Source organism: Momordica charantia, assembly GCF_013281855.1.
Source record: "Momordica charantia cultivar OHB3-1 chromosome 8 unlocalized genomic scaffold, Mcharantia_2.0 BLBB01000008.1, whole genome shotgun sequence".
NCBI lineage: Eukaryota > Viridiplantae > Streptophyta > Magnoliopsida > Cucurbitales > Cucurbitaceae > Momordica > Momordica charantia.
In genome coordinates this window covers 27,132-40,377 of record NW_028275166.1, presented here as the reverse complement: position 1 = coordinate 40,377, position 13,246 = coordinate 27,132, and the positions used below count along the sequence as shown (strand labels likewise).

Below are 13,246 nucleotides of genomic sequence, written 5' to 3'. Positions count from 1 at the left end.
ATTATCTTGTCCTAAGATAGAGATATCTATTAAAATTCCAACATATATATATATTAGATAGACAAAATTATCTTGTCCTAAGATAGAGATAGAAAGAATCGAGAGTTGCTAATTTCCTATCATTGCAGTTCTTACACTCGCGAGAAGGTTAGAAAGCCATTATGTTATTTAGTTTTTGTCTAATTTTAATTGTTTTAATTTATTATTATTATTATTATAAAAAAGTAGCCGGAGAAACCAAACCTCGCAAAGTGAAGAAACATAAAGAATTTAACTAAATGGGATCAATGTTTTAAATGTCAATGTCGATAGAAATATCGAGGTCCCAATTTCATAAAAATATCGATAAAATGTCGATGTCGATGGATATTTCTGTAAAAGTTAGAAAAATTAAAAAATCGTAAAAAGATATTTAAATTAACAAATAAACATTTTTCTATAGTTAAAAATAATTAATATTAATTTTATATATATTAGTGACCTTTTACGGATATTTTTCGTATTTTGTCAATTTTCTTGTACTATGATGGAAATGTCGATTCACTCCTCACATCAATGTCGAATCTATGTCAATGGAAATGTCGACATATCGACGGATATTTAAAACCAGCAAGGCGAAAATAAGAGGTAAATTAATTTAGTAATATCTGTGTGATGAAAGAATATAGAGATTAAAATGAGAGTTTAGATTAGTACAATATGTTAGGGAGGCGATTCAAACTTACAACCTCTTGGTTGGTGGTATATGTCAACTACAGCTGAACTATACTAAAGTAAAGTGTTTAACATTGTTACTCGCTACCAATTGTAGCTCCAATCTTCTAATTTCTTTCCTTTTTTCTTAAATTTCATTTTTTTTCTTGTTTGTTCTTTTCCGTTGTATATTCCCGACAATGTCGATATGGGACAACATAACTCCTTTTTGATAATTAAATGGATAATAAGTTAGCATAATTATAGAGGTGAAATTAATTAATTAGGCCACTTGATGGAAGAGAATTAGGTTACTGAATTTTCCTCCAAATTAATAATAAATGCCTCAAATAAATCAAATAAGGTTAATTAATTGCTAAATCAAGTATAGTTCAGTAATTGACATATATCTCAAACTAAAAGTTTATAAATTCCATAATTATATTGAAAAAATCATGATTTTATTTTATTTTTATTTTTGGAGATAAACGAAACCAAGTTAGTATTGATGTTTTTGTATTAAAAAATAAGAAAAAAAAAAGTATTTTAACTTTTATAACAGAAAAGAAAGAAAAAGATAAACAGCATTTTAACTTGTGTTTTTCGAAGAATAACATTTTTAGGAATCTAAAATTGTCAGCTCACTTTTATATCATGGTCCTTTCTTCTTTGTTCTTTAACTTCTCTCACTTAAAACCTTCAACTTTTCACCCTTTTCTTTTTTCTTTAGCCTCCCTCCTAACAAGAACTTCAACCTCTCTCCAGATTTATAAAAAAAAAAAAAAAAATCTGGAAAGCAAATGACGGAAGTTGGTTGCAAATCTAAATCTTTTATGAATTGAGATTTATCAATTTCGATTTTATACGGTAAAACTTGAAATATACTATATATACAAATTGAAAATAGAATTTATCGATCTCTCAATAAATTAAGCAAGAATTCTTGTAAATTTGTGTTTAAATTAATAAAATATTAGATTTAAGTGAGAGAAAATATAAAGATTTAGCCAAAAAAAATATGGACAAAAAAAATTTACTTGAATAGTTTAAGAAAAATTGAGTTAAAAAAACTAATTCGTTCCGGCCAATATAAATTGTCGCTTTTAACAATCCAGCCCGCCTCTCACGACAACTAATTTCGGTGGTTGGAATTTTTTATTTTTAGTTTATTTTATTTTTTAAGTAATCCAGCCTGCCTCTCACTTACAGCAACCAATTTCGGTCGAAATTCCGGCCAACATACTAATTTCGGTCGGAATTTCAGGCGAACATTACGCATGGGAGGGGAATATGGTTATGCAGTTAACCATTGGAACGTTGAAGTCGAGTTCAGATATTTACCCCTCAGTTCGGCTTTTACCGAATTGATCTAATTCGTACGCTGTCTGGATAAATTACGGATGACGTGTGCTTAACACTAATTTTCACCTTAATCACTACCCATGCCACTTACAGCAAATAATTCCAGTCGGAGTTCTGACCAATATATTGATCGAAATTGTTATTTTTTTGTTTTTAATCCCTAATAGATAGACACTTTTTAAAAGTCAAAACCAACCTAGTTTAACGCTAATTGACATATACATCTAACGAAGAGGTTGTGAGTTCAAATCTTCTCCCCAATATATTGTAGTACAAAAAATAGGCACCTTTTTAAATACGACCGTATTCCGCAAGAATCCAGGATTTAGCGAGAGAGGCACGACCACCATAAAAAACTTTTTTGTCTAATGATTTCGATTTTGTTGATGTTCTACTCTCTTGATCGTAACCAACTTCCATCTGAATTGATTTTGCCTCCATATTTGTTTTTAGATTTTTTTCTTTTTGATTCTTGAGAAAGAAGTTGAAAAGCTACAAAAAGAAAGGAAGAAAGGTGAGAAGTTTGACGTTTTTGTCGGTGAGAGAGACTAAAGAAAAAGGATGAAAGATGAGAAAGAACGAGGATAGATAAATAATCTGAAAGTGTACTTGTTTTTTAGTACATCATTTTGACCATTTGAAAGTGTACTTTATGTTAGGAAGTATTAGAAACAACATTTCGAGAAAACATATAAGACTTCTAAAATAAAAAACTTGGGTAAAAAATAACAATTCACCAATACTTACACTGGTTATCAAAAAAAAAAAAAAAGCTTAACTCCTCGAACAAGTTTAGTCTTCCCACCATTAAATACTTAACTATTAATCATTTTTAAAATTTTTTTTGTTTTTGTAATTAACGGTGGTAAGACTCCTCGTGAGCCAAGTATTTAAAAAAAAAACCAAGATCAGAATAGTTTATAATGCTGCCATGATGACTGGTAGGCCAATAGGCAGGAGAAAAGCGACGAGAAGAAAGCTAACTCTCTATTGGAGCTCTTGATTGATTTTTGTCATTTCCCGACGGTGGTCTCTTTCTCTGCCTTGTTTTGCTCAAAATCCGTCACGAATCTACCATTAGAGAAGATTGCGCCGTCGTGTTGCTGCTTTTGGGCATTTAGTGCAGTTTGAAGGTATGCATAGAAAGGAACTGCAGCGGGGTCAATACGAGTATTCTCTCTATGAAAATTGAGGTTTTTGTTTATGGTATCGAGGACTTGGTAGAAATATGGACCAAGGAGATCGAATTGAAGAAGGTAGCTCGAGATTGCTGGGGGATAATAGCTTTGGTGGCAGCAGTAATGATTACAGGTGGGTTGACGGCAGTGAACTGGACTCCGAGTCGCCTCCATGGTCTCTGTTTGAAGAAAGAGAAAGTGGGGAAGGATATGGATCTGTGAGAAGGAGGTTGGTAAAGAAGCCCAAGAGAGTTGATTCTTTTGATGTTGAAGCAATGGAGATTGCCGGTGCCAACTATCACCATTTAAAGGTACATCTTCTTTAAAACAGCATCTATTTCTGAAAATTGATGTGATTCACGAAATCGTAATATGACTTTTTTTCTATGACAACCGCGGTGATAATCGATATCGTAAGATCACGTCCACATATATGGTTGAAGTTTTTAAGTTAGGTGAACACAAATCCCCCCTCCAGAATAGTAAGGGAGTGGTAGAACTAGAAGTCCCAGCGTTTTATAAGATCTAAATAGGGAGTCACTGAAGTGGTATCCAGCACCTTTGACGTTAGTTGTTGAGGTATCATGGAGCTTTATGCGTACACTGTAATTAATAAAAAATTAGCTGAGCCAACATGTGACTTGGTGCGAAGTAATCTATTTCGGCTCAGTTTTGTAAACATTATTCAGAAATGAATGCATTACACAAAATTTAAATTTCACCACTCCACTCGCACTTACGGACACAACGATGAGGAGTACTGAGAAAATATATACTAATCGCTTTCTTATTTTGTAAAAGATATCGTGTTAAGATTCTGTGTTCATTGGAGGCTGCTGAGATGTGTGAACTTACATGGTGCTCAGTGCAAACAACAATAATTAGACACTTGGAATCGTACACCTGGTACTGGGTGGTAACGGAGTAACTTGTATGTAAATAAAATGCACTATAGCATAAAGGGAAAAAGAAGATGGAAATAAGCTAAAGCTCTCCTACTGAATTATTTTATATTGAAGCAGGATGTTTCCACTTGGCAAACTCTTGCTATAGCATTCCAAACGCTTGGCGTTGTGTATGGTGACATGGGTACAAGTCCATTGTACGTCTTTTCTGATGTATTCAGCAAGGTGCATATTGAGGCAGATGTTGACGTCCTGGGGGCTCTATCCTTAGTGATTTACACAATTGCTCTTATTCCTTTGGCAAAGTATGTTTTTGTAGTGCTTAGAGCCAACGACAATGGTGAAGGTACGAGCTCTGCAGTAATTTGTTCCCCTTGCTATACTTCTTTGTCATGCACTTCTTCTTTTTTTTTTTGTTTTTAATTTGTAGGAGGAACATTCGCGTTGTATTCACTGATCTGTAGGTATGCGAAAGTTAACTTGCTGCCCAACCGTCAGCCAGCTGACGAACATATCTCAAGTTTTAAGCTCAAACTACCCACTCCAGAGTTGGAAAGGGCTTTACATATTAAAGAGACTCTGGAGAAGAGATCGTCCTTGAAAACTCTTTTATTACTGCTGGTTCTGATGGGCACTTCACTGATTATAGGGGATGGTATTCTGACCCCAGCAATATCAGGTCTTTGATAATTGGTTCTCTCCTTTTTTCTTCACATAATAAACCAAAAGACTCATTGTATGTCAAAAGCTATTCAATGGTTTTTCTTTTACCATCTGACTCAACTAAGAAATTGATTAGATATTTAGCTTCAATGGTTTTAGTTAAATTGGATGTTATTATTTTATTTTGTGTCTCAAAATAACGTTGAGTCCCGTTGTTGTGATAAACTAGCTTTTTACAGTGTTTAACTGAGAGAAGGCCCTGGTCAAATCTTAGATTCTTGAGGATTCTATGATCACTTCTCACTTTTTCAGGCCTCAGAATAAGAAGAGTACAACGCTCCTCTGTTACTTTGTCATTCAAATTTTCCCTGGGCATTAAGTTCTAAGATTCTGAGGAAGCTATCAAAAACACTAGCGATGGTATTGTTGTTTGTGAATGTTTGAACTTTGGTGTTAAAGGAGGATCTCAAAGATCTTTCAAAAATTTAACCCTTTCCTCACTGTGGACTTGGAAAGAGATCAGAGGTATGAAAAGAATTGGATTTGGATATAAAACTCTGAGGAGTATGACTGCCTCCTCTTTGACTTAGTAAAGTGTGCCACCCCAGAAAATTCATCCCATAGTTGCAATCAGATGTTTTTCAGTAACTAGCCCACCAAGATCCTTTGAATCTGCGATTATGCTCTGATTCAACAAATGAGAGCCACCTATTGAATCATACCCCATCCTTCAGAAAACTCTTCTAATCTCTCTACAAATTTAGCTATTTTGGCTTGAATTATAGTGACAACTAGATGATAGTGACCTTTAAGAGCACGAATGTGGTATTACTGATATTATTGAGCCTAATCCCCTTTCGAATGGTATGCGATTAGGTCCATTAAACATGAGACGTGTTTATTATAGCTGGTTGCCAGTGCTATCATATTCCTTTTTTGTTGAGTGAAATTTATTTAATTTTTTTATTAGACATAATATGCCGCACCATTACCATTAATTGACTGGACACTGGAAGATACTAACATGTGATTATTTTATTCTTTTAACTTTCTACAACAGTGATGTCTGCTGTGAGTGGTCTGCAGGGACAGATAAAGGAATTTGATACAAGTTAGTACCTTTCCTTTCTTGGTCTATAGAAATTTGAGTATATTGGTCTGATGAGGCAGCTTACCCTAATTTATTTTGTTTTCAGATGCTGTTGTTATTGTTTCAATTATAGTCCTTGTGGTTTTATTCAGCATACAGAAATTTGGGACCGGTAGAGTGGGATTTATGTTTGCTCCTGTGCTTGCTTTGTGGTTTTTTAGTCTAGGATCTATTGGAACTTACAATCTAGTGAAGTATGATATCACCGTCGTAAGGGCTCTCAATCCTGCTTACATCTATTTATTTTTCAAGAAGAATTCAAAGAATGCATGGTCAGCCCTCGGTGGTTGTGTTTTGTGCGTAACAGGTATGACTTGCCTTCTACCCTCCTTTTTCTACCAGCTTTCATGGATTCCTTATTATCTGTCGACGTTAGTCTGATGTTTTTGGAGTTCCTTTTTCTATTAATTCTTCATACAAATTGCTAATTCTTATAATATATTTCATGATGGAGATGAACTAGAAAACTGTAGTTGTGGTTTGTCTTAACAGATAAAAAATGTTTAATAATGTCTTTTCAGGAGCTGAAGCAATGTTTGCTGATCTAGGCCATTTCACTGTGCCAGCCATACAGGTAAACCCCCACCACACACACACAAAAGAGGAAAAAAACCACCCCACACACATGCACCCACAAAAGGAAGAAACGAAAAGAAAAGAAAAAGAAACTGCTTTACTTTTCCTCTTGAAATATGACTTAATAAATATTTATTGCTAGAAGGAACCTAAGGTTGCGTATCTATTGGACAGATTGCCTTCACATGTGTGGTTTTCCCATGCCTTCTCTTGGCTTACATGGGTCAGGCTGCTTATCTTATGAAACATCCAGATTCTGCAGCAAGAATATTCTATGATTCTGTGCCAGGTGATAATTGTCAACATGGAAGCATTCATTTTTCACTTCACTCCATTTATTTAGCTTACTTCTGCTTTTAGCAAGTTCTCATTAATTTGTCTGTTCTGGTATCCTTGGTTCCTGAACAAACAGCAAGTCTTTTTTGGCCAGTCTTTGTGGTAGCAGCACTTGCTGCTATGATTGCGAGTCAAGCAATGATATCTGCAACCTTCTCTTGTGTCAAGCAATCTATGGCTCTTGGATGTTTTCCGAGAATGAAGATAGTTCACACCTCTAAGAGACGAATGGGTCAAATTTACATCCCTGTGATCAATTGGTTTTTGATGATAATGTGCGTACTTGTCGTTGCAATATTTCGAAGGACCACAGACATTGCAAATGCTTATGGTTATGTCTCTTCCTCTCCATTTTCTTTTCCCACCCTTATGGCACTACAATTCACTCTGCACTTTATTAGAGCTGATTGCTGTACTATTTTCGTAATAATCCCACACCCTTGATTGCTATCACAAGCAAGACTTTATGTTAGGCCTCCGATAATAGGGAACTCATGTGAGGGGAAAAAATGGGAAAGAAAGTGTGCTAGTGAGTGAAATGTACTTTAACATAAGTATGTTTGACGAGATTTCTTGGCTAAGTTAAGTATTCAGTTAGGGAGAGTTAGGGCCTCACGAGTGATCTACAGTGTGATGGTAGTTTGTAGCAGGGGGTATTTTCTATGAAATTTATCATCCATTGAGATTGATGACTAACACATTATTTACAATTTACAGAACTTGGAACGTTCAAACCACCATGGGTTTGGGTTCTAATGCCAATGAAAATAAGTAAAGGAATTATCTAAGATTTAATGTCTTATGAATTTTCTTAACAAAATATAGTAAGATTAGATGATTGTCCAGTGATATTAATCGAGGATATTAAAAAAGAAAACTCACGATGTTTTTGGTTATGCAGATAAAATCTGGTTGGTTGTTGGTGCATAGTGGCAATATATATTTCATATGAAATTCTTATATCTAATATTTTTACACCCTATTCATTACCCATGGACAAATGATACCTGCATTTTGTAGAATTGGTTTTTGCTTTGTTTCAATCACAAAATGTTATTTCCTGATTATAAAAAGCGAATAGTTACTTTTGCACTTGTTTTGGGTTTTAAGAATTGGCAATGCTAACTAGTTTGTGTTATAGGTATTGCTGAAGTTGGTGTGATGATGGTGAGCACTGTCCTAGTGACTCTAGTAATGCTGCTGATATGGCAGACTAATCTGTTTCTTGCGTTGTGTTTCCCACTTGTATTTGGGTTTGTGGAATTCATCTACTTATCTGCAGTGTTATCAAAAATCAGAGAGGGTGGGTGGCTGCCACTTGCTTTTGCTTCTGTCTTCCTCTCTGTGATGTACACGTGGAACTATGGGAGTGTGTTGAAGTACCAAAGTGAGGTGAGAGAGAAGATATCCATGGATTTCTTGCTCGAACTCGGATCTACCCTCGGAACTGTTAGAGTTCCAGGAATTGGTCTCCTCTACAATGAGCTTGTCCAAGGCATTCCTGCAATTTTTGGGCAGTTTCTTCTTAGCCTTCCAGCCATCCACTCGACGATTGTGTTTGTGTGCATCAAATATGTTCCAATCCCAGTGGTCCCGCAAGAGGAAAGGTTTTTGTTTAGAAGGGTTGGGCCAAAGGATTACCATATATTTCGTTGCATAGCGAGATATGGATACAAGGATGTGCGGAAGGAAGATCACCATGCATTTGAGCAACTTTTGATGGAAAGCCTTGAGCAATTCTTAAGAAAGGAGGCTCAGGATCTTGCCCTGGAGAGCAACTTGAATGAGTTGGAATTTGATAATATTTCAGAGAGGTCGCGGGATTCTCCAACTCCAGGTATTGTTGACGTGAATGAGCAGCTAAGAATTCCATTGATCGAAGAGGCAAAAACTATTAGCTCGGAAGAAGCTTTTGGGGTACGGTTGCCATCCAGTATTATGGCATCAGATGAAGACCCTAGTTTGGAGTATGATCTTTCAGCTCTTCGGGAAGCAATGGATTCAGGATTTACGTATCTGCTGGCACAAGGGGATGTCCGAGCCAAAAAAAACTCATTTTTTATTAAGAAGCTTCTTATAAACTATTTCTATGCCTTCTTAAGGAGGAACTGTAGAGGTGGTGCAGCGACAATGCGAGTTCCTCACATGAATATCATGCAAGTTGGGATGACCTACATGGTTTGATGAGACATTATAATTCGAACTCCAAAAATCTGCTCATTTCTTAAAAATGGATTTCGACTTGGATAATATTTACGAATGCTTAAGCTAAATAATTATTATCTAGTTTAGTTTTTATCTTGTTTGTGAATGTTTATAGGTTTGTTGTTGTAATGTATTGTTTTCAATTGCTGTTCCTGATGCAGACATAATGTTGTTTCTGCTCACTGGAATTGCTGATGTGAAAGCAAGTGTTGGGTTGAGTTGGCTACTCTCTCTCTGTAAGTCATAAATCAAAATGATGACAGTAGAAATTTGTGTGAAACAAAAAATAAAAATAGGCTATCATATTTACTCTCAAGAAATGCTAATACTTTTCTAGGGACTTATAATCTTCGATTGTAGATGCATATGCTAACCTTGTACCTTAATTTTAAACGCACAAATATTGAGAACTATTTTCATGAAATATGTTTGAGGATAGAATCACACTAGAACGTCTCATGAATCTCATGTAAAACGGCTCGTAAAATGAAAGTAAGCACTTCGATATTCAAGTATCAAGTAAGTAGGAGATCAAAATTATTTATTCTCAAATTCAAATTGAGATTCACACGTGCCTGTGACAGAGAGATCACGGAGCAAGAAGCGAAGTGGTGAGTGTTAAAGGATCTCACCCTGAAAAGAAAAGGAACCTAATAATAGTTTATAATAGATATGAGCTACTCCTTTATATTTGAATTATCTCGAGGTCAAGTTTGGGTGCATGAATTAGAGAGAATAAATAAAGTCAAAAATAAAAATTGTAAAAATTAAAACAGTAATCCTTTTAAAAACTAATTTTCTATTAATTTTTTGGTAAAAAATCACTTGGATAATCACCCTCCAAATGATTGACCGAGAATCACTTTCAAAATCACTTTTAAATCATTGCTAAATATAATAAAAGTGATTCTAGTCGGATAGTGATTTGTCCTAAATAGACACCTAGCATTGACGTCTGGGATGAATTTTTTTTAATTAATGTTTATTATTTAAACTTATTATTAAAATAATGTTGCATTAAATAAAATTAAAGAAAAAATTGCTTATTTTGAAACTTATTCCACACATAATGTATTCCGTCTCTTCATCGTCTCTTCAAGAGACGAACATGCCATTTTCAACAGTTGGTCGTCTAGAGACGTGGGGCGACGTCACTGTCTGATTTTTAAAAAAAATAAAGACATGGAGACGACCCTGTGTTGTCTCTTAATGTTTATTTTTTAAAGAAAAAACAAATACTATAATATATTATATATTAAACAGTAGGATAGATATTGATATCGTTAGTAGCACACTGGATGTGGACCCAGTTTTCTTCCCTTCACAGGTTTGAGCCTTAGGAAAGTTTTTTTTTTTTTTTTTTTTTTTTGCTATTAATCAATTTTTACTTATTATTATTTTTATTATTTTTATTACATTATATATTTTTTTAATACAATAAATTATTATTATTATTATCATTATATTTTGTATGTTGTTATTTATTTTATATATTATATATTATTATTTATATTATTTTTAATATAAAAAATTTATATTATTTTTAACAAACTATGTATGTATGTATCTATAATAAGTTTTCAATAATAATAAATTGATTAACATTAAAAAAAAAGTAGTAAATAAAACTTTTTACTTATTATTATTATGATTACATTATATATTTTTTAAACAATACATTATTATTATTCTTCTTAGGAAAAATTATTATAGTTTTCAATAATAATAATAATAAATTGATTAACATTAAAAGAAAATAGTAAAAAAGTGAAGAAACGCATCCACCAAGGTTCGAACTCTAGACGTAAAGAGAAAATAAAATAAAGATCCATTGCACCAAAACTAATTTTGTTTAATAAAGAGTTATTTTATATATAATATCGAATAATATTTTATTTTTTTCTAAAAATCAGCATGACTGCAGCCTTTTGAAAAAACGGCCACAAAAGACGTGGCAATATATGGGAATAAGTTTCAGTAGAAGTTGCCAAACTGAACATAGCTCAAGTGGTTAAGGCACATATTATGACCAAAAGGTCATGTGTTTGAACTGTCACCTCGTAGAAGTATTTTTTTTAATTTTATTTAATGTAATATTATTTTAAAAATAAATTTAAATAAAAACATTTAAAAAAAATACTTAGGATGTTATTCGACTGGTTTTGGTTTTGACTGTATTACCAATACCATTGACACTGAAAGTAAAAAGTGAGCAAGCATGGATGTTATTCGACTTAGGGTTTGAAATCTGAAAATCACGCTTCTCTCGATCCCTTTTCTCGTCTCCCTTATGTGATCTGTCCTCTTGGCTCTCACCCTCTGCTGTCCAACCCAACCTCCCCAGCCCTCAATTCTCGCCAACCGCCGCAACCCCCGCAACCCCAACCCAAGTAACAGATTCAACTGTTTGATCGATTGGTAGGAAAGCATAGATTCGATTGGTCAACGACGGTTTGGGCATGAAAACCAACCCGACTGGTCGATGTACACTTCTACAAGTTAGTGCTTGTCCATTAGACCGAACCCCACAAATATAATAATACATATAAAAAGAAGAGACATTTGGTATATATACGTAACCTAGTGGTGTACTAATATAATAAGAACAATTAAGATATAAAGTGTGGAAAATAACAGTGACCTAAAAAAAGAAGGCCATCACACAGCACGGCATATTATATATACATTTATTATACGATACAAACATTGGATATGGCTTCAGCTTCAGGGGTGTCTGGTTCAAATATTCATTCATTCAGATTTATACGTTTCTGAAGTGTGAGATTTTAGTATAAAATAAAATGAAAGAAAGAGTATGCTCATGGCATGCAACAAAAAGCAAAAAACTAAAGCTCGTCCAAGAATATATATTATATTATATGAATTATGAAGTGGATGAGCTTTTATATTATAGCGGTGAAGTTTGACGTCACAAGTCATACATGTGTATAAGACTTATTCACGATATCGTTGATTCATGAGGAGAGAGACGTTTTTATTTTAGGAATGAACGTGGAAAATTTCTAGTGCTAAAAAGAATGGACATTTCCCCGTCTTGAAGTTCTGTAGATTTCGAGATTTCTTTGCTTACTATTTGAAATCTAGATTTTGATAATATTAGAAAAGTATTCGACCTGATAGTTTTTCAGATCTATTAAACTCTTTTGATATTTTATTTATTTAGGAAATATTTGAAAATATATCTGTTAGGTTTGGATAAAGCTTTTATTACGAACTATTTAAATGTTTTGAATTCATGATGTAGAAATTTGGCCTCTTGAAATTCCGTCAAATCTGACATTAAAGACCGGTGTGGCTCCTGTCACACAGACTTCAATGCTTAAGTAATCAGAATAGTTGAGTATAAAGTGCAGAGTGTTGTAATTAAACATACCTTTAATTTGACTTACTTCCCTATTTATAAAAATTGAATCGGATTGTGGAATTCGGATATCTTCTTCTTTTGAATATATAATATCTTTTCCTGAATTTTAAGGTCACGTATCTTCATTTTTTAATTCCTTTGAATGATAGAAAATCTCATCCATAACACATGCTATTAAAGGTATATATTTGCTTTGCATAATTTTGAAAAGTATTTTGATTGGTTCGATAGCTTTTAGATATGCCATTTGTGTGGAAAAGTTTTGTTTATTTGAAGTAATAGCCTAAATTAGAATGATGAAATTGTCATGGCTTAATTGTAGGAATACAATTTTGTGGTTTGACATTTCTTTGGAATGAAAATTCATGTGGCCCCACAATTTTAAGTAATCTTATTGATTATTTTGGTCGACTTTTTAATCTAAAATTTTGATTGAGTCTTCTTATTGAATGATTGGTATTAACGGCGCATAGGCACATATCTTCCATAGACTACTCAAATTAATACCTTTATTTCCCCTCTGATATTGAAAGTACGATTAAATGAGGGAACAAATTGATTTATATTTACACTTAAAAGTTTTGATTGTTGTATAATGTTTTATAATGACTTTTTTAATTTCGATTTGTTTGTATTTTGTTTAGTATGTTTGGATGGAAAATGAATTTCAATATTTGATATGAAAATTGATTATTTAGGGTTCGTTTCATAATCATTTAATTTTTAGTTTTTGATTTTAGTTTTTAAAAACCATGGTTGTTTCATAATCAATTCAATTTTCTGTTTTTTGTTT

General features: G+C 33.4%; 1 protein-coding gene across 2 annotated transcripts; it reads left to right on the top strand.

Moving 5' to 3' along the window:
• The first annotated feature begins 2,970 nt into the window (after window positions 1-2,970).
• On the top strand, window positions 2,971-9,161 carry LOC111025570 (Potassium transporter family protein). Of its 2 annotated transcripts, none has more exons than XM_022303452.2 (9): window positions 2,971-3,544; window positions 4,256-4,484; window positions 4,569-4,817; window positions 5,862-5,912; window positions 5,998-6,258; window positions 6,473-6,525; window positions 6,702-6,816; window positions 6,940-7,194; window positions 8,005-9,161. In XM_022303452.2, the coding sequence occupies exons 1-9, from the start codon at window positions 3,284-3,286 to the stop codon at window positions 9,045-9,047; spliced, it is 2,517 nt and encodes an 838-aa protein (XP_022159144.1). In that variant the 5' UTR covers window positions 2,971-3,283; the 3' UTR covers window positions 9,048-9,161. The 2 variants fall into 2 exon arrangements, with proteins under 2 accessions (XP_022159144.1, XP_087984220.1); XM_088128094.1 differs by having other exon boundaries at window positions 4,253-4,484.
• Window positions 9,162-13,246: the final 4,085 nt, after the last annotated feature.

What these genes read in the sequence shown, in the direction of transcription:
- LOC111025570 (XM_088128094.1), top strand. Translation starts at nt 3,284, where the DNA reads ATGGACCAAGGAGATCGAATTGAAGAAGGTAGCTCGAGATTGCTGGGG. An exon ending in AGCCAACGACAATGGTGAAG is followed by an intron (nt 4,485 to 4,568) that starts GTACGAGCTCTG and finishes TTTAATTTGTAG; the next exon opens with GAGGAACATTCGCGTTGTAT. An exon ending in TCTGACCCCAGCAATATCAG is followed by an intron (nt 4,818 to 5,861) that starts GTCTTTGATAAT and finishes TTTCTACAACAG; the next exon opens with TGATGTCTGCTGTGAGTGGT.